The sequence below is a fragment of the Oryzias latipes genome, chromosome 10, assembly GCF_053564925.1.
Source record: "Oryzias latipes strain Hd-rR chromosome 10, Olatipes_Hd-rR_3.1".
Lineage (NCBI taxonomy): Eukaryota > Metazoa > Chordata > Actinopteri > Beloniformes > Adrianichthyidae > Oryzias > Oryzias latipes.
The window spans coordinates 14,839,908-14,858,870 of NC_136246.1; the positions used below are offsets into that span (position 1 = coordinate 14,839,908).

The following is an 18,963-nucleotide window of genomic DNA, read 5'->3' on the forward strand; positions in this document are numbered from 1 at the left end:
ATAGATTTGTTAAAGTTTTCAGATTTATTCCCTCTCAAGCCCTTTTTCTCTCTCTCTCTCTCTTTTGTTTTAATTTTCCTATTTCTCTATATTTTTTTAAATGTAATAGTTAAAATCGTTGATTTGCTCTGAGCTCTTCTGCTGCCGTTCCAACATAATATAATGACTCGGTTGAAGAGGAACATGCCTTGATTGTTTAAACAATTTTTTCCCCCCTATGCTTTATTGAACATAACATTAACGTACAAACTCAACATCAAGGAATCAAATAGAGCATCATCCGTAATAATTAATGCCATCAGTCCAAGCTTATTCAACCACAGTAAGCAACGATTGTTTAAACTATATGATTGAAAAAAACAGAAAAAGCTGTGCCACGCAGGCACCCTGGATTCAACCAATCATAGCAAGTAGGCGGGTCAGCGCGAACACCACGTAGCTAGCTTAAGACGTTAGCAAGGAAGGTAAGGTCTTTATTAAACTTTGTGTTTTTTAAATATGACTTACCTTAGGAAAGTAGAAGTTTATGATTAAAATAAGGTTTGTTAATATTCTATCTGGACTCTCTTGCTTGTCTAATAAACTCCCAACGATGTTAAGATTATTTAACACAGCTAGCTAGCTTGCTAACACAATGCAGCTATTAGTATAAAATACCGTTGAACGATTTTTAGCGTCATAAAATAAGTTTCCGAACTGCGTACTGTTATTATCTTGGAATAATACTACCTCACTGGAAACTTCTGACATAAAAAATGCCATTTGCATAGCTTAAAATGTTGAAGACGTAGTAGTTGAAGCCAAGTGGAATAGAATGTAGCTAATAAATATTATGTCATTGTTTTTGTTTTAAGCAGACCACAGCAGCAGGCATCAGAATATGGACTTGTCACATCACGGATACCGCGCAAGTAAGCTTTTGAAAGGAGACTACATAAAGACAATATATACATTGTTAAGATAGTTTACATTTATGTACACACACTCACTTCTGCTTCCTTCGTCACAAACTTCCTGTATATTTGCTCCCTTTAAAAAAACTACGGCTGAATGCAATGAACTATCATTGGAATCTTTAAATTTGTATTTAACTAGAAGTCAACTTTTCAAAACAGTAATATAGTATAAGGGCTATGTTTTGTTTGTTAACGATGAACACATAACTAACTCCAAAACTTACATTTGAATGTCAAAAATGGTCTCCTCAAACTAAACAAACAATATATTAGGCAGCAACACGATCTGACCTGATGCCTTTTACGTTTTGAGTGAAGAATACATGCCTTAAAACTATACATTTACATTATTTTTCTTTTGAAATACCACAATGACCAAAAACCTCTGTTTTACCCTTATTCATAGAGCAGACTTGTCCAAAGTCCAATTTTTTTCAATTTACAAAAAAAAAAAAAAACAGATGTGAAATTCAGTAAAACATAGACCATTAAGTAAAGACATGATTAAAATTTAGAGGTTTTGCTGATTTAGAGCAAGATCCTTCTGGTTGCCTAATTACATTACTTATTTCTACTAAAACGTCATTGAGCTCAGGGGTGATTTGTTTTTTCTTTTTCAAATTTGGATTTTAGAAAAGCTTTGTGAGATCAGAAATATTCCTGAATAATGTATTTGTGTCTTTTGCAATGAAGACAACATAATGCAGTTAGCAGTTAAACAGACAATGCCTGTAGTTCTGATAGTAGACTTCAGAAGTATTAGCTGTGTTGTTGCAGAAATACTCCATATTTAGTAAATACTTTACTTTGTTGCTTCATCTACAGCCAAACAGAGAGCTCGTCCAGCTCCTCCAACAGGTGATCCTGTCCTGTTTGAAGACACCAGCTCAGCAGCACTTGGACCAAGCAGTCAGGGCTATTATGCCTCTGGCTATAACATGGAAGGACCTCCAAATGACACGCAGGGGGGTCCAGGAATGAACAATCTGTTCGCTGATCCAATGGCTAGTGCAGCAATGATGTACGGCTCCTCCTTAGCCAATCGTGGACAAGAAATTGTAAACAAAGAGGTGAGAAAATACAACATTCAATCGTTGCTCATTTAGAAACTGTATTTGGCTCTGAAATAAAAATGGTGGGTTGCTAATTTGGCCGCTTTCCATAATTTGTAATGTCTAACCGAGGCCTTTATGACTTTTTTTAATTTTTTTTTTACATTTCTGTAGTTTTACTTCCAGTTTTACTTTTTGGGATAAAACGTTAAAATTGTAGTGTAAAATCCCACAAAACTCGACAATGTTGGGGTGTTGGTAAAAAAAAAAAGTAAACTGTTCTAGTTTGATACTTTTCTTCTCATGAATAACCACACCAGAACACATTGTCTTATCACGGGTCATCTCATTCCTGGCCTTTTCTTGGGTCCGTCATTTATTGCCTAAAAGGCGCTTGGAATAAATGAAGGTTTGTTGTCCAAAATGTAGAAATCTACCGTATAATTTTTTTTATGTTTCTTTTTGGCAAATGGACTGTGTAAGGGGTTTAAGCTACAGAAAAACACAGTATTAAGATAAAATTGCTTTGCCACAATCTGTTTAAACTTCTTGTGTTTAAAGTTACAGATATCAAAAAAAAAAAAAGCCAGTAATTTTTTTTTTTTTTTTGGAAGAGTAATTTTTGTTTTGGAAGCTTTTGGGTTTGTCGATTATGTCTAAAAGTTACTGTTTTTGCTAACATTTTGTTCCTCCATTGCATATTTTTTTCAACTCTTTGAAATAACTGTTTCTGCTTTATTTGTTTCATCTGACAAATGCTTAATTCTAATCTGGTAAAGTGATGATGTTTTGCTTTTCAGATCGGCAGATTCATGTCCGTGAACAAACTGAAATACTTCTTTGCAGTGGACACTAGATATGTTCTGAAGAAACTTATGATCCTCATGTTCCCCTACACACACCAGGTAATCTAAGCCTGTCAGACTCTGTTCTACATCAGTTTATGGAAAAATAACAAACATCTGGGACTTCAATTACTATCTCTGGAATGTTTTCCAAAAATGTAATCACACGAGAGGAGTGCAGGAGGAATATTTCTAGTTTTTTTTTTTATCTATCGGGTCTCCACTCTTGTGTAGAAATACTCTGATACAGTAGATGTGAGTTCAGTCAGTCTAAACGGAGGTAAAAGTTGTTTCTTGTTTTCAAAACCACTAAAACCTGTTCCTCAATAGCATGTGAACTAGATCTAAGTGTAAGAGTAAACCTAGCCATGACGTCCAGTTTCTAGATTTGTAGGAAACCAGGAAATACCAAATGTTCAATTATTTTAAAAACACATATAATAGGATGATTACAAAAAGAAAAAAAAGTCCCATTGACTCCTTCCATCTTAAAAAGACAAATTTTACACAAAGTTTTCAAAAATCCATTTGAAGTTTGTATTTTTATTCTCTATTTATGAAAACTTGGCATTAAACTTGTTCTTTTTGATGCTTGTGTGTTTTTATGGACGTGTTTCTTTGACTGGCAGGGGGCTGGACTCAAAACGTTCACTGCTCTATGTCCAGCTCTATCCCTCATTTCCGTCATGTCCCTCATGTTTTCAGTTGGGTGGGGCAAACTTTTTTTCTCACTTTAAACTTCCCAAACCTATGAGTGATGCCAGAGAGGATTGGAATGTGGAGTAATGACCATTACAGTGACATCATTGCAACTATTAGTCCACATTTTTTCAATTCTCTTGAAAGTTATGTAAAGACCCAATTTTTGGTGCTCAGGTGTGCGTCAGGAGTAGAGAAATGAGGGAGAATCAACACTTATGTGCTGCAGCGGGATGCAACTCTAAGAAAATATGTAGATATTGGCTTACATTTTGGACCCAAAAAGCAATGGGGAAGGGAGGCGGGGTTGCTCCACTCCAGTTGTCCTGCTCACAACACAGATGTGAATTTCTGATGAACTACTGCCACTCCGCAGAAACTATTTCCTAGAAAACAACACTTTGTTTTTTTTAAAATTCTGGCAAAAAATGACATAATCATAATTAAAAGACCACTGGGAGCGCTTTCACAACAGCTCTAAAGATGACGATGGTATAACTGCAAGTTTATGCCATGTGGATGTGCACGTGTGTTAATAAGAACTAGTGCACATTCGTGTATTCTGTTGTCTGAATCTTAAATAAAGCTTTAGGCAATTAAACATAACTTTTGAAACGTCTCTTCAAAAGACCGGTTATACTTTTCTTCCACTCCTTTGTCAGCTCAGCTGTTTAACTGTTGTTTTAGCTTTACTTGAGTATTAGTTTATAGTTATGTGATTTTACTAAACTGGGTTCACATTAGTATTTTTTTATAAATTACTCTTCAAATGTCCTTTTTTTTTAAGTGTTCTTCAACCACTGACGGTTGAATTTGCCAGCATTTTTCTTTATTGTGTAAATGCAAAGTGACAGAAAAGGGAAGTTTCAAGGTGTATGTTTCAGTCATCATCATGTTATTTATAGTAGTTTCTGATTACAGATATTAATGCTATTTTTTATTTTTTTTGTCTCCCTAGGACTGGGATGTCCGTTACCATAGAGACACTCCGCTGACCCCAAGACAGGATGTGAACGCACCTGATCTCTACATACCAAGTTAGATTTTTTTTTTCCTAATTCATATTTCTCTGAATCTATCCTGCTGCTTGTTTATGCATTCATCATATTTTTGTATCTTTTAGCTATGGCTTTCATTACCTACATTTTACTTGCTGGAATGGCCCTCGGTATTCAAAAAAGGTACTATAACACCTCATCTACAACAGGACTCGCTTCTATTAAGTTCGTGTCCGAGCAGTTTAACAGGGGCGTGCGTGTCTGTCTACTTTGTGTGAAGGTTCAGTCCTGAGGTTCTTGGATTGTGTGCCAGTACTGCCCTGGTGTGGGTCATCATCGAGGTCTTAATCATGTTGCTAAGTTTGTACCTTCTGACGGTACACAGCGACCTCTCGACCTTTGATCTCATCGCCTACAGTGGATACAAATATGTTGGGTAAGTGAATCAATAAGGCAGATCTCTCACATCAAACATTAAAACACAAAAACTTGCAAGCATACATTTAATGTAGCTTTCCTTTTCAAAAAAGGTTTTGCATACAGAAAGGGAATGTAATAATGTTGGCACTTTATAAGATGACACTTTGAAATTCATTTAGCGTTTATGAAATGATCCATGCTTACTGACCGTGTTTGTTCATGTCTTCCTCCAGGATCATTTTCACCATGACGTGCGGTTTGCTTTTTGGCAGTGATGGCTACTTTGTGGCCCTCGCCTGGTCATCCTTTGCAATAATGTTCTTCATTGTAAGTACTTTTAGGATTATTGACAGAACTGAGACATGATAATCAAAAAAGAGAACAGACCAAAACACCAATTTAAAGACCCTCTATGATTATCTTTTGATCTAAAGCACCCAGTGGTCTTTTAATAATAATTATGCAGTTTTTAGCCAAAAGAATAATAATAAATGTGTTTTCTACATTACAACCATATGCTTTTTTAACAGCTTATTTGTGTCAGTTCCTGATTCACAATGATTTTAGTAAAAAAAAAAAAAAACACAGAAATGCAATTTTACGCTTAGTCTTGTTTATCAATGTCCTGCCATGACAAAAATACCACATTAACATGTTAGAAACACCAAAAACACAATTTTCAGTGGAGCGGATCTTTAAACAAAACATGAAATTATTATTAATTTACAGATTTTTAAAATGGGTTTGTATTCCTGTCGAACAAATTCACACAGACTTGATTCTTGTGTTGTTTTTGTTGTAAAGTTGTAAATCTTTTGTTTTTAAAAACAAAAAGTTTGCCATTAAAAAGCTTAACTTCTCAGCGTTTTAATGAACATTTTGGATTTATTTGTACCAAATAGGTTTTTTTTGAAGGGAGAGTAATTGACCTAATATTGTCACCTTACTTTTGAGTTTCAGGGTAATATATTTTGAGTCTAAATCGAGTGCAGTGAGAGCAAATGGGCTGGCATTTAGTTGCTATGGTGACTGCAGTAGACAACCGTCAGAGACTCAGGAATTCTTCTGCCGTCAGCCAAGAAGACTGGCATGTAGCCCTTTGTAAAACTTTTCTGTTTTGTCTATTAGCTTTTCATCTAAAAGCCATGTGTTTATTTTTACTGTTTCTATCAATAATGTCAATCTATATCTTTTCCTTCAAAGGTTCGATCCCTGAAAATGAAGATTCTCACGTCTGTGTCCTCGGACTCGATGGGAATGGGATCAAGTGCCAAACCTCAAATCCGCATTTACATAACTGTGGCAACTGCAATCTTTCAGCCAATCATTATATACTGGTTAACATCTCATTTGGTCAGGTGACTGTGATGTCATTACTGATTGCCAGAGCAAGAGAACAGAACACAAAAAAGAGGAAGGGAGTACAATTGCCGTTTTCAAGTCTGTCTGTAAACCTGCAACAGCAGTGTGTAATTGTTTTTCAGCTATGCTTGTTCATAATGAAATAATTGTAATTGGAAGGAAGTGTGGCACATTTGAGTGCGTCTGCATTGACTCATTAGTAATTCAGTCAAATGATTTTGTCCAACTATCATTGAGCACACAAGGCTTTCAGTGATGGATCTGCTTCATTATTACAACTAGTTTCTATTTAAGCTCAGACATGCTTTACAGTGTTTACTTCACAGTGTACACTGCACATGGACAGAAGCTCAAGTGCAGTTTCTTGATTTAAAAGTGTTGCTGGATCCCCTCTTTTCTTTATTCATCCTGAATTTTATTTATCTAAAATTTGACTAAGCATGACAATGTTTGAAGTTTTATAGAATAATCAATAAACGAGCTGTGGTTATGCTTTTATATGCTTCCCATGTTCAACATCTTCTGCAGTTATTTCATGAATGTTTTACAGTACTTATATCTAGAGAAAATGCAATACGTATCTTTACAAATGTTAGTAAAAAAGAAGCAATAGGCTAACCTGTGGTATTAGTAAGAACATAAGAAGAATTGGTAAAAACATAAATGATTACCATTACTATTGTCAAAATTTTGCAGGATCAATTCAGTTTGATTCACTAGAGCCTGGATCACTTCGGATCACAATTTTTTTGTCAATTTCCATCAGCTCAATTGGATTCAATTTTGAATTTACATGGTTTAACGATTTAGACATTTGTATGCAAATACATGAATAATCTATGTTTTGAATATATTAATTTTAAGCTGATACAGTATGCATACTGTAAATACTATTAGGGAAAGAATAAACCAATGAGATTGTTCACCATACAATGTTACATGATTTCTCAACAGGAGAAGCTCAAACAAAAAAAAAAGAGCAGATCATTAACATTGTAGAGGCTTTAACCCTTGTGCTATCTTAGATGGCCCCACCCTTACATTGACGTGTAATTCCTACCACGATAAAGGTGGAAAGATTTCATATAATTCATGGACACCATTGAGGTTCACGAATCATTGAAGAAAAAAGTTTTAGAGCACTGTCTAGTGGGTCTAGATGACCCAACGTTAAAGTGCCTAGGATAGCACAAGGGTTACATTGACTCACTACAAAAATAAATGTCCTGTCTCTCCTGTAGGGCGTTTCAGTTTAGCCACTAGGTGGAGCTCGCAATATAGCATTACACTTCATTCCAGAAAGATTCAGATTGAGTCATCGAATTGATCTACCCAGCCCTGGTGTTTACACAAGCATCTCAAGTGTTTTTGGTTGTTTTAATATGTATTAATTTAAATTTTTAGGAAACTGTTATTAAACTTTGTCAGCTGAGAAAAGACACAAAGCCGAAAATTTAGCACTGACAGTTACAGAGCATGTTAATGTTAAAATATAAACAGTTTACTCATGAAAGTATTTCTCTACATTATATGGCATTTAAGTAGTGAGCATTGTAGACCTATGACAGTACATTTATGTGTGAATATAGGTTAATTGTATGTAAGTATTATACATAATTAGGAATATTTTTTTTTTTATAAAAAGCACCCTCTTCTCTTGCCTTTGCGAGACTGCGCTCGGGAGCGCGCTCCACGCTTAGCGTCCTTTTGGTTACCGTGGAAACCACGGACAGCAGCAGTAGCAGCCAGACGAGATCGAGCGTGTTTTACTTTTCACATCAGGATTTCTCCTTTTATTTTCGCAGCAGCGTATTCTGGACGTGCGAGGAGAGCTGATCGTGTAGGTAATCTGCAGTCTGATTAAAATAATAATTAAAAAAAAATGTTTAAATTCTTTTATTTTGTTAAGCCACGAGGTCACCTGTGGAACCAAAACGCGTCTTTCCTGAATAGCCAAATGAAACTTAATATTGCTTCGCCATTTGCCCGCTGACGTGCTTTGTTAAACCATGTGCCCGCGTGCTAATAACACTCAGTTATAAATCTGTCTTGGCATTCAGTATGAAGTTAAAAGAGACGCCTTTTTGTGAGATGTTGCACCTGTTTGAGGTGGAAAATGGAAATGAGGACTTTGAACTGCATGCTCAGCAGAGGGGAACGACTGGAAAACATGTCACTGAAGCTGCTAAATCAATAATGTCTGCTGCCTTTTTGCATCAAAACTATAATTTATTAGGTTAAATAAAAAGGTCTTGTTCCATATTTTGCTTTAAAAAGCACTTCAAAGTTTTGTAAATGAGAAATTCCTAGATGAACCCCTCACTAGTTCTTTTAGAGGATTTTAGTCCAACTTTTGAGGAGATCTGTTTTCATCTTTCAGCAGCCATCCAGCTGGATGACAAAGGACATTTCCTCTTGAGAGATGGAGAGCACCTCTCACACACTGCCATCCTTGTCCCGGTATCCCACCACTCTGGGAGGGTCTCTCCCCTTTTCCTCTTTAACCCTCACAAATGGCTGCATGTCCCTCCCTCTTTCACCCATCTCTTTCCCTCCATCCCCTACCTCGCTTTCACCTGGGTCTCCACACTCATCCTCCCCTCTTTCACTCGGCACCACGTCTCACATCCCCGAAGGACAAAACGCACAAGTCGTCAGTCAGGACGCCACACCTGACCAAGATGACCTGACCTGTCTCAGCTGGCTGCATCAGAGGAACAACCTGCTCCCATTGCAGCCCCTCGCCAAAATGATGCCTCTGCCCCAGCAGGAGAGCTGCACACCTGCCGAGCCTCCTCCACCTCCTCCTCCTGCCTCATCAAAGCCACCGTATTCCTTCAGCAGTCTGATCTTCATGGCAATAGAAGATTCTCCACACAAAAAGCTGCCCGTGAAGGACATCTATGAATGGATTGTGAAGAACTTCCCGTACTACAGGTCAGCCAGCGGAGGCTGGAGGAACTCTGTCAGACACAACCTTTCCCTCAGCAAGAGCTTCCGTCGCATTCAGAGGGACAGAACTCAGGTAACGATGCAAAATCTAATCTAAATAAATCAATAACTGTCATGGCTGCCACGACAACTGTTTGGATATCTCTGCCTGTGTTTGTGTGTTGCAGTCGGTGGGGAAGGGGTCGTTCTGGTGTGTATGTCCTGAGTATCGTCCTGCACTGCTGAAGGTGTTGAAGAAGACCCACAGCTTCCACAGTACCAGCAACAATCTGATAAATAAGCCAGCACTGTGAGTAGATTTATTTTCTATGCAGTTACACTTTCTCCAATTAAAACATAAACACATAAATATTTTGGGTTTTTTTTCCTCCAAGAATTTTAATAGCCTTTCAGAATTCTAAAACCTTCCAAAATCTAGAATTAGGCTCGAAAGTACACGTAAAAAACAATGTAAAAAATTGAAAATGCAATAAAATGTATACAAGGATTGTGGTAGCAACAAATATAATAGCTCAAACTATTAAATATTGATCAATTGATTGATTGATCTTTACTTGGAAAATAAGCTATTCATTCACCAATGCCATGAGTGGATTATCTTTTTTAAGTAGTTCTTGTATTTTTAAAAAAACATTTAGTGTCTTGTCTTGTTTTAAAGGAAAACTCTGCATTACATCACTAGATATGTAAAATATCTTCTCAACTAAATACAATTTGCTTTGAAAGTAAATTGAAAAATAAACAGACACTAAATTGAAGCAAATGGTAGACGGTAATGAAATTGTGAAGTTGTGAATCAAACTGATAAACTGGTTTATTTGGTGTGAAAGCAGCCTTCGTGAATCAAATTCTTTTTTTTCAGGGTTATTGAACATTTTTGCCGTGCAGTTAGAATCATCGGGTTGTAAAATGTTCTGGCTTCTCCCTTTTGGGGGTCGTCCCAGCGATTCATCCATCTGTCTCTAGTTTAATATTCCAGGAAAATCGTACTCATCTGTTTTTGAGCTGAAATCTAGCATCTTTCAGGTTGATGTTTAAGAGGGAAAACTACTTTAAGATTTGAACAATAGAAATGACTAAAGGAAGAATCTTACAGTTTATAAAACACTTTATAAATGAACAATTGATGGTTTTTTACCATAGCTTTCTTTTTTTTACCTTTGTAAGCTACTGAGTAGGGCAAAACTACAGCATTTGTAAGTGTCTGACTGTCTTGTCATGTTTTATGCAGGTTGGAAGGAGCTGACTATGAAGTGCCTGCAGTGTGCGACATGGTGGAAATCTCAGGTCAGTGTGAGGTTCAGGGCTCATGTTCCTTCTTAGGGTTTGCAAAAATAAATGTCTGACTTTGTGCAAGTCTCTGTTTTGCTGGATTTCTTGCTCTTCGGCCCAGTAGTTCTCACTTCTCCTAAGTGAAAGCCTCCCCAACATTCCTGTGTTTGTGTTCTGTTGGCATGGGAACCACCGTCTATTACCTTGGTAACTGAAGACTAGCCTAGCTGCTTCTTTTTCGCACAGGTTCCTTCAGTTTTATGATTTAAACACTAAACTCTCATGTGTTAGCTCATGAAACAGTTTTGTTATCCGAAATTAAGTTTGATATTTTGTTTTTTTGCAGATTCTCTTTCTCAGACTTTGCTCCTCTCCTCCTCTTCCTCATCCCAAATCCTCATCACTGATAACCCAGATTTTGTCGAAAACCAGCCGTGCCCTCTGACCCCAGATCACGAGGAACTTGTCGCCATGGAGTCGGATGAATACCAGCAAGAGGAGGTCAGCAGAGAAATGGAGAAAGACCCACTGTCTGACAGCGGATACATTGAGTTGCATTATTACCAGTCTAATGAGTTCCAGTACTTTGTGCTGCCAGGCGACTCTGAGCTGGATCTGGAAACTGTGGAGATCCTTCAGCTGGATGCTGAAGCTCAAGAGGCTGCTGGATCCCTGCTGGACCTGGCAGGTGGTGGCTACTAGCTCATAGCTCCCTTTTGCAATAACTTAAAAACACTGTTAACAGAAATATTTACACTGCCCCGGGAATTATGTATTGCCGTGTGACACTTTTTAACGATATTGGTCTGTAGATGGACTAAGATGGAGGTAACAGCAGTTCTCCTCTGGTATTCAGCCACTTTCAGTGCACAACACAGCATATCATGTATTTCCTTTTGTAAGGGATGCCACATGTGTAAGAAGCATGCATTTGATGGATCAGGACTGAGTATGTGGTTAATATGCTCATGAACAATTTATCATAGCAAAACCTTTTTTTCTTTTCTTATCGTGCTATTTAATTCCAAAATCTAAAAGTATTTATACAGTAAATGTATTGAAGTTTTAGGATGATCCACTTTATTCTCAGGGGAGGCAAAAATCCTTCACTCTCAAACTAGCTTTAATCTTAAACCATATTTACTGAGTATATTTTGATTTTAAGTAGAAAATGCACTGAAGTGATTTAGTTGCACTTATACTTTCATTTTATTTAGGCCTTTATTTTAGCTAACAGTAACATAATTAGTAATAATTGTAATTCTGTTCATCTTTATGCTAGTTTCCTTCTCTATGTGTTTTTTATTCCTTAGATTGTATTTGCTTGAGTTGAAACTCCTAAAATATGTTTTTTTTTCATGTTACAAAGTCCCAGTCTCATGTCATTAGTCAATCAGAAAGCCAAGTATATCATCTTTTAGGGCATGTCAGTAGTAAATTAACAATTTGACCATATTTAATTAGACAAATTCACTGCCATCCAATTAAGCATTTTGTATTTCAAGGTGCATTAAAGTTCTGTTCATGAATTACTTCACATGATTTCTTATTTTTTGATTTAACACAATGAGTTGCTGCTCTTTTGAATTAAAATCTTTTTTGTTTGTTTATTTCAAACACTTCCAACAATAAAAATAATAGAGTATTTAAAAAGCATTATGTCTACTATTTTAACATAAAAAAGGACAACTTGTGGATAAAAGAGAGAGGATTAAAAAAGTATGTCTTTGTCACCCTTCTGATTGGTTTGAAAACATAATATAAGTAAAAGTATGTTAAAGGTGATTAAAACTGAGAGAAAAATTACAATTTGTGAAAAGAAATACAGATACTACTTTCAATACAGATAAAGATAAAAGTATGCACTAAAATTTTCTTTTACATATTATTTATTGTTTTTTCTAGATTATTAGAATAACAATTTTAGTTAGTTTTCTGTACTATTACTTTTTTTGTATTATAAAAATCAAATCCATTCATTAAAAGTGGGATGTATGTAAGTCTTCCTAGTTAACTTGTCACAAGAACTGGCAGACGGCTGGCTCCAAATGCAGCAGGTTTATAGTGCTCATAAACCTAAAGTTTATAAAGCTAAGGTTGTGTCCGCATTAAACCCCTATTAAATGCATCTAACCCCTAACTACTAAAAAACTATCTAGTGCGGCACTATATAGTGCCCTAAATTTTAAAAACAATTTGGACACTGTGCTCACTACTTTTTCTTTTTTTTTTTTAATGGCTGATATGACATCGATTTCACGAAGTTAAAATCTAATTTTTCTGAGCGCTTTGTGACGATTATTTATGAGTCCATTGTCTTCTGAAGATAAAAACGTTGATGGTGTATTTAAAAATAACTTTAAATACATTTTTTGGTAAAAACTGTTCGGACGAAAGGCATTGTTGTCTATATTCGCTGATCTAGTGAGCATCAATGAAAGAAATATGAGCAGGAGGCACTTCAGGCTGATGAAGATTGGTTGTTTTCTGAAAAAAGTATTGAGCAGGAGCGTCACATTAGACAAGAGAGTCGAAAGGAAATCAGAGAACTTGAGGAGAAGATCCAGAATGTCCCTCAAGGGTGAAAAGAAACCAAGCCACTCAGAGGGTTACAAGGCAGTTTTAAAAGAGACAGAAATGGTCACAAAACAACTGCTTGAAATCAACAATCTAAATTTACACATGGAAGATCAAATTGGAAACCAAAAGGAGAAAAGAGAAAATCTTGAAATTCAGTTGGTAGAGATGGTCTTTCTGTCCAACTTAGCTACCAATAGAATCAGCAACCAAGCAGAGACAATTGTGTGTGCAGCTCAACAGAAGACATCAACACAGATGGAATTTGATAGACCTGAAAGTGCCTCTGGATTGAACCAAATGACAGACTCTACTTGTTTTGAATCACCAAAAAGTATTTTTACTATTGGAGCTGCACCTAAGAAAACAACCAATAGGAGAGGAAAACATAAGACCATTTGCCCTAAAGCAAAGCCGGACGCCTCTTCTCAACTGCTGGACACACTGAAAGTGAATCCGTCACATCAGTTCAGTTGGGTTCAATCAGAAGAATACGCCGTTAAAGTCAGCCGCAATGCATGCGGGTAAACATAGGTGTAAATATTAGATAACATTAGCTAGTGGGAAAATGACTATTATAGTAGATAAACATTGATTAGACTCACATAAAATTCAATTTTATGAAGTAGGTAGGATTAAACCATTTTTAAAGGTCTGACAGCTTTATTAAATGAATTTATATTAAATTATTGAATATTAAAAAATGTTAATGTTTTTTACTAAACAAATGTAAGTTGTCATTAATTTGATTTAAAGAATATTTTTTATTTGGAAGTAGAGAACCAAGTCTATTTGTACATATTTCTTTTCCTTATTAATGTTGTAGTTTCTCAACCTTCCAATTAACAATAAATATTCTTTTTTAACTGCTCTGTATTAATTTAGTTGGTTTATTTCTGTTTGACTTGTCCTTTGTTCAGTTACTCTTGATCTTTGTTTTGAAAAGTACAAATATAACAATTAAGAAAATAGATTTACACTGACCAAAAGTATAAACGCAACACTTTTGTTATTGCTCCCATTTTTTATGGTATGAACTCAAAGATGTGAAACATTTTAAACATACACAAAATAACCAGCTCTCTGAAATATTGTTCACAAATCTGTCTAAATTTGTGATAGTGAGCACTTCTCCTTTGCCAAGACAATCCATCCCACCTCGCAAGATGCTGATTAGATAGCATGATTATTGCACAGGTGTGCCTTAGACTGGCCACAAGAAAAGGCCACTCTGAAATCTTCAGTTGTATCACACAGCACAATGCCACAGATGTCGCAAGTTTTGAGGGAGCGTGCAATTGGCATGCTGATAGCAGGAATATCCACCAGAGCTGTTGCTAGGGAATTGAATGTCCATTTCTCCCCATAAGCCGTCTCCAAAGGCGTTTCCGCGAATTTGGCAGCACATCCAACTGGCCTCACAACCGCAGACTACGTGTAACCACACCAGCCCTAGACCTCCACATCCAGCATGTCCACCTCCAAGATCGTCTGAGACCAGCCACTCGGACAGCTGCTGAAACAATCGGTTTGCATAACCACAGAATGTCTGCACAAACTGTCAGAAACCGTCTCAGGGAAGCTCATCTGCATGCTCGTCGTCCTCATCGAGGTCTTGACCTCACTCCAGTTCGTCGTCGTAACCGACTTGAGTGGGCAAATGCTCACATGCGATGGCGTCTGGCACGTTGGAGAGGTGTTCTCTTCATGGATGAATCCCGGTTTACACTGTTCAGGGCAGATGGCAGACAGCGTGTGTGGCCTCGTGTGGGTGAGCGATTTTCTAATGTCAATGTTGTGGACCGAGTAGCCCATGGTGGTGGTGGGGTTATGGTATGGGCAGGCATATGGTATGGGTGACGAACACAGGTGCATTTCATTGATGGCATTTTGAATGCACAGAGATACCGTGACGAGATCCTGGGGCCCATTGTTGTGCCGTACATCCAACAACATCACCTCATGTTGCAGAATGATAATGCACGGCCCCATGTTGCAAGGATCTGTACACAATTCTTGGAAGCTGAAAACATCCCAGTTCTTGCATGGCCAGCAGACTCACCGGACATGTCACCCATTGAGCATGTTTGGGATGCTCTGGATCGGCGTATACGACAGCGTGTTCCAGTTCCTGCCAATATCCAGCAACTTCGCACAGCCATTGAAGAAGAGTGGACCAACATTCCACAGGCCACAATAGACAACCTGATCAACTCTATGCCAAGGAGATGTATTGCACTTCATGAGGCAAATGGTGGTCACACCAGATACTGACTGGTTGTCTGAGTTCCCTGACCCCCTCAATAAAACAAAACTGAAGATTTCAGAGTAGCCTTTTCTTGTGGCCAGTATAAGGCACGCCTGTGCAATAATCATGCTGTCTAATCAGCATCTTGATATGGCACACCTGTGAGGTGGGATGGATTGTCTTGGCAAAGGAGAAGTGCTCACTATCACAGATTTAGACAGATTTGTGAACAATATTTAAGAGAACTGGTTGTTTTGTTTATGTGGAAAATGTTTCACATCTTTGAGTTCATACCATAAAAAATGGGAGCAATAACAAAAGTGTTGCGTTTATATTTTCGGTCAGTGTATATACAAATATGTTAGGATATTTTGTCTTTGGCAAAACAAATAAAAATATAGACTCATAAATATATCTACATACAGAGATTGCTTTACAGAGAAATATAGTGACACGTGAAATATCAAAAATACATAGAGAGATTAAGTTGTCAAACAAAATTTGAAAAGAGATTTATAGACAAACATACAAATATATATACAGAGCCTTCAGTAAACCAACTTTAAAGGTGTGGAGGGGTCTTGGAGCTTGAGTGGTCCTAAGAGCAAAGATGTCTGGGGCTAATGCCCCTGCTGTAGTCACCCATAGCAGACAGGTCCTAAGTGACGAGCCAGACCAAGAGCGGTTCAAAGATCCTTCATCCCTTTCAATCTATGCTGCCTACGTAAAAAGGGATGAATGTGTAACATGAAGAAAAAAAAAATACCTGTGAGGGATCAGCAATAAATGGCAGCTAGGCCATTTATTGCAAGTATTGCACCAACAAACAGGGATAATAAAACATGGACACAAATGAAGGGGGATTTGTAAATAACAAAATAAGGGAGCCTGGCTATTTCAAAAACAAAAGTGAAATATCACACAAACAAGAGCAAACCAAAATGAACCTGAAATGTAGAAAGACAAAAGAGAAGCTCAACACCAGGAGAGCTCAGAAGGTGCTGCTGCAAACTGGTTTAGGCATCAGTTGAAGGCCTGAGCAGGAGGTTGAGAGGAACCAGGGACACAGAGTTGGGCTCATGTCTATGCACAGTCCAGACACTGAAACTCAAGACCTCTAGAGGGGTTGGACTTCCTATTATTATTGAGGTGCTCATATTGGGAGGCAGCAGGCTGATGTGGGCTAACCTGTGAGAATTAAATAATTTTAGACCTCTTTAAGTGTTAATCGCATTAATCAAATCAAATTCTATTGTGTAGCAGTTTTACAACGCAACCTACTCAACAGGCTTTACATAATAACATAATCAAAGTTAAAAACAATAGGACAAGACATTACACAAATATTTTGTTTAAAACACACACATGGCCACCCCCCCCCCCCAACACACACATACAGACACATCCATTGATAAGAAAAATGTTAAAATGATGCAATGTAGAAATGTGGCTTTGTACTGAAGTGGGGAAACGATATATTGGGGACATATCCACATCAGTGACCCCCAACTCAATTTCTCAGAATATACAAGCACAGGAGCCCCCAGAGCTAAACAAAGAGCCAGACCTGGGAGATCCCATTGCAGTGACCCCGTTCACTGAGAAGGGTCAGTCACTGATGTGGAGGATCCCTCTGAGGAAAACACTGGAGTTACAACTAAAATGTAAAAAGACTAAAAAAATTAAAATAGAATTATGAACAAATAAGTACATAAATAAACCTTATTAGACAGGTATAAAATGGTAAATGTGAATAAAGAAATGAAAAATAAAGAAATGTGTTCCCGCCCCCTGGTCCTCGTCTGCATGCCTGCGGTCCGGCTGAATTTCGCAGCAGTTAAAGGTTCAATATCTTTCTCATGGGACGACCAGAGAGCAGGGCATTACAATAATCTAATCTGCTGGAAATAAAAGCATTCATTAGCACCTCTGTGCTGGCAAGAGAGTGAAATGACAATATTTTTAAGATGATAAAATCCTGTTTTTGTTAAATTTTTAATTTCTGGAACAAAATCATCTCAGAGTCAAAAATAACGCTCATTTTTTCACACACTGAGAAGTTTTATAATTTTTTAGTTTAGATAAAACAATCTCTCTCTTGTCTTCAGCACAGATCACTAAAGCCTCTGTTTTGTCCTGGTGGAGCTGTAGGAAGTGCTCTGCCATCCATGACCTAATGTCTAAAATGCATTTTAAGAGTATGTTGACTGACTCTTCGTCATCAGGAGACAAAGCGATGTAGAGATGAGTGTCATTAGCATAGCTATGAAAAAAATCCCCATGCCTCCTGATGACGTCCCCAAGTGGCAACAAATATAGATTATTTACCAGCTGGACATAAAGAATACAGTGTTACAGACCATGTGTCAAATCAACTTGTGCTAGTAAATGCACAAAAATACTGATTTAGATTTAGAGCATTAAATCATACGATCAAACAAGGATATGATTTGAAAAATTTTAAAACCACGACGAAGTATCTATTTACAAAACTCCACCAAATAATGATTACTGCTGGCACAAGAATTTGTCAAGATACAATTGATCAGTCACTGATATTGCAAATTTTCTCATGTGAAGTGAAAAGATGAGAGAGACACAATGTAAAAAACAAATCTAGGAATTCACATTGAATGAAAGTTTAAAACACTTTATTTACATAACAGTGCAGAAAATAATTATTTTGCTCCAACAAACAATCAAGAATTCTGTTCTTCACAGACCAGTTGCTATTTCTCTAAGAAGCTCTTCTATTTTCCACTGCTTAATAAGTATTAAAGTCTGTTTGAAACGCTTATCTGCATAAAAGACACCTGTCCACAAGTAGTGGGCCTAAAATTAAACCTTGGGGGACCCACAATTGGTTTCAAAGACCTTTGAGGAGCATGTATCCATAGTACCAGGACTGAGAGTTTCCGACAGTCCAGGTTACATCTAACATCATTTACTATTTTAACAAAGCCTGTCTCAGTGCTGTGGTCTCTCCTAAAAACCTCCTTCTTGTTTTAGTGAAGATTTTTCTTTATTTTTATCATCACTTAACATCAGATACAATAGGATTTTAATAACTGGTGATTTTAATTTACATGTTGACAAAAATGGTGATATCTATGCCTGATGGAATTTCAACAACATGTCACACAACCAGAGGACACACTCTGCACCTTGGCATTACCTACGGCCTGTCCGTCGTGTCCTCTGTTATTGACTAGGCCATATCAGACCATTACTGTGTGTTTTTTAATGTCACCAGTGAAATCCAGCAGGAAGTCTCAGTGAGAACTGTGAGGAAATGGCACATAAGTCCTGTATAACTCCTGAAGTGGCAGAAAGTTTTATTGATATTTTTAAACAAACTCCCACTCAGATTTCGTATGCACCCTGTGATTATATTGTTGATTATTTTAATAACAGACTTCAGTCTTCCATGAACACCCCCCCCCCCACACACACACACACACACAGACACACACTGTTCTGAATATTTCTTGTAAGATTTCTCCTCCATTTAAAAAATTATAGTTCTCTGCCATTAATTCATCAAATATGTAGTTATCTAAATTTTATAACAATTATATGTAG

At 37.2% G+C, this 18,963-nt stretch overlaps 2 protein-coding genes across 9 annotated transcripts; both read left to right on the top strand.

Moving 5' to 3' along the window:
* The first annotated feature begins 324 nt into the window (after nt 1–324).
* Nucleotides 325–6,830, top strand: yif1a (Yip1 interacting factor homolog A (S. cerevisiae)). 4 transcript variants are annotated; one of them, XM_004073138.5, is made up of 9 exons: nt 325–464; nt 855–911; nt 1,782–2,026; nt 2,809–2,913; nt 4,511–4,589; nt 4,676–4,733; nt 4,831–4,986; nt 5,204–5,297; nt 6,174–6,830. In XM_004073138.5, the coding sequence occupies exons 2-9, from the start codon at nt 881–883 to the stop codon at nt 6,330–6,332; spliced, it is 927 nt and encodes a 308-aa protein (XP_004073186.1). In that variant the 5' UTR covers nt 325–464; nt 855–880; the 3' UTR covers nt 6,333–6,830. The 4 variants fall into 4 exon arrangements, with proteins under 4 accessions (XP_004073186.1, XP_011478293.1, XP_078810181.1 ...); XM_011479991.4 differs by having other exon boundaries at nt 858–911; XM_078954055.1 differs by having other exon boundaries at nt 464–540.
* A 1,206-nt stretch (nt 6,831–8,036) lies between these two features.
* si:ch211-145o7.3 (forkhead box protein N2) lies at nt 8,037–12,209 on the top strand. Of its 5 annotated transcripts, XM_078954054.1 has the most exons (6): nt 8,045–8,172; nt 8,713–9,357; nt 9,452–9,573; nt 10,516–10,571; nt 10,903–11,057; nt 11,155–11,406. In XM_078954054.1, the coding sequence occupies exons 2-6, from the start codon at nt 8,755–8,757 to the stop codon at nt 11,263–11,265; spliced, it is 1,047 nt and encodes a 348-aa protein (XP_078810180.1). In that variant the 5' UTR covers nt 8,045–8,172; nt 8,713–8,754; the 3' UTR covers nt 11,266–11,406. The 5 variants fall into 5 exon arrangements, with proteins under 5 accessions (XP_011478292.1, XP_004073254.1, XP_078810180.1 ...); XM_011479990.3 differs by having other exon boundaries at nt 8,037–8,172; nt 8,716–9,357; nt 10,903–12,209; XM_004073206.4 differs by having other exon boundaries at nt 8,041–8,172; nt 10,903–12,209.
* Nucleotides 12,210–18,963: the final 6,754 nt, after the last annotated feature.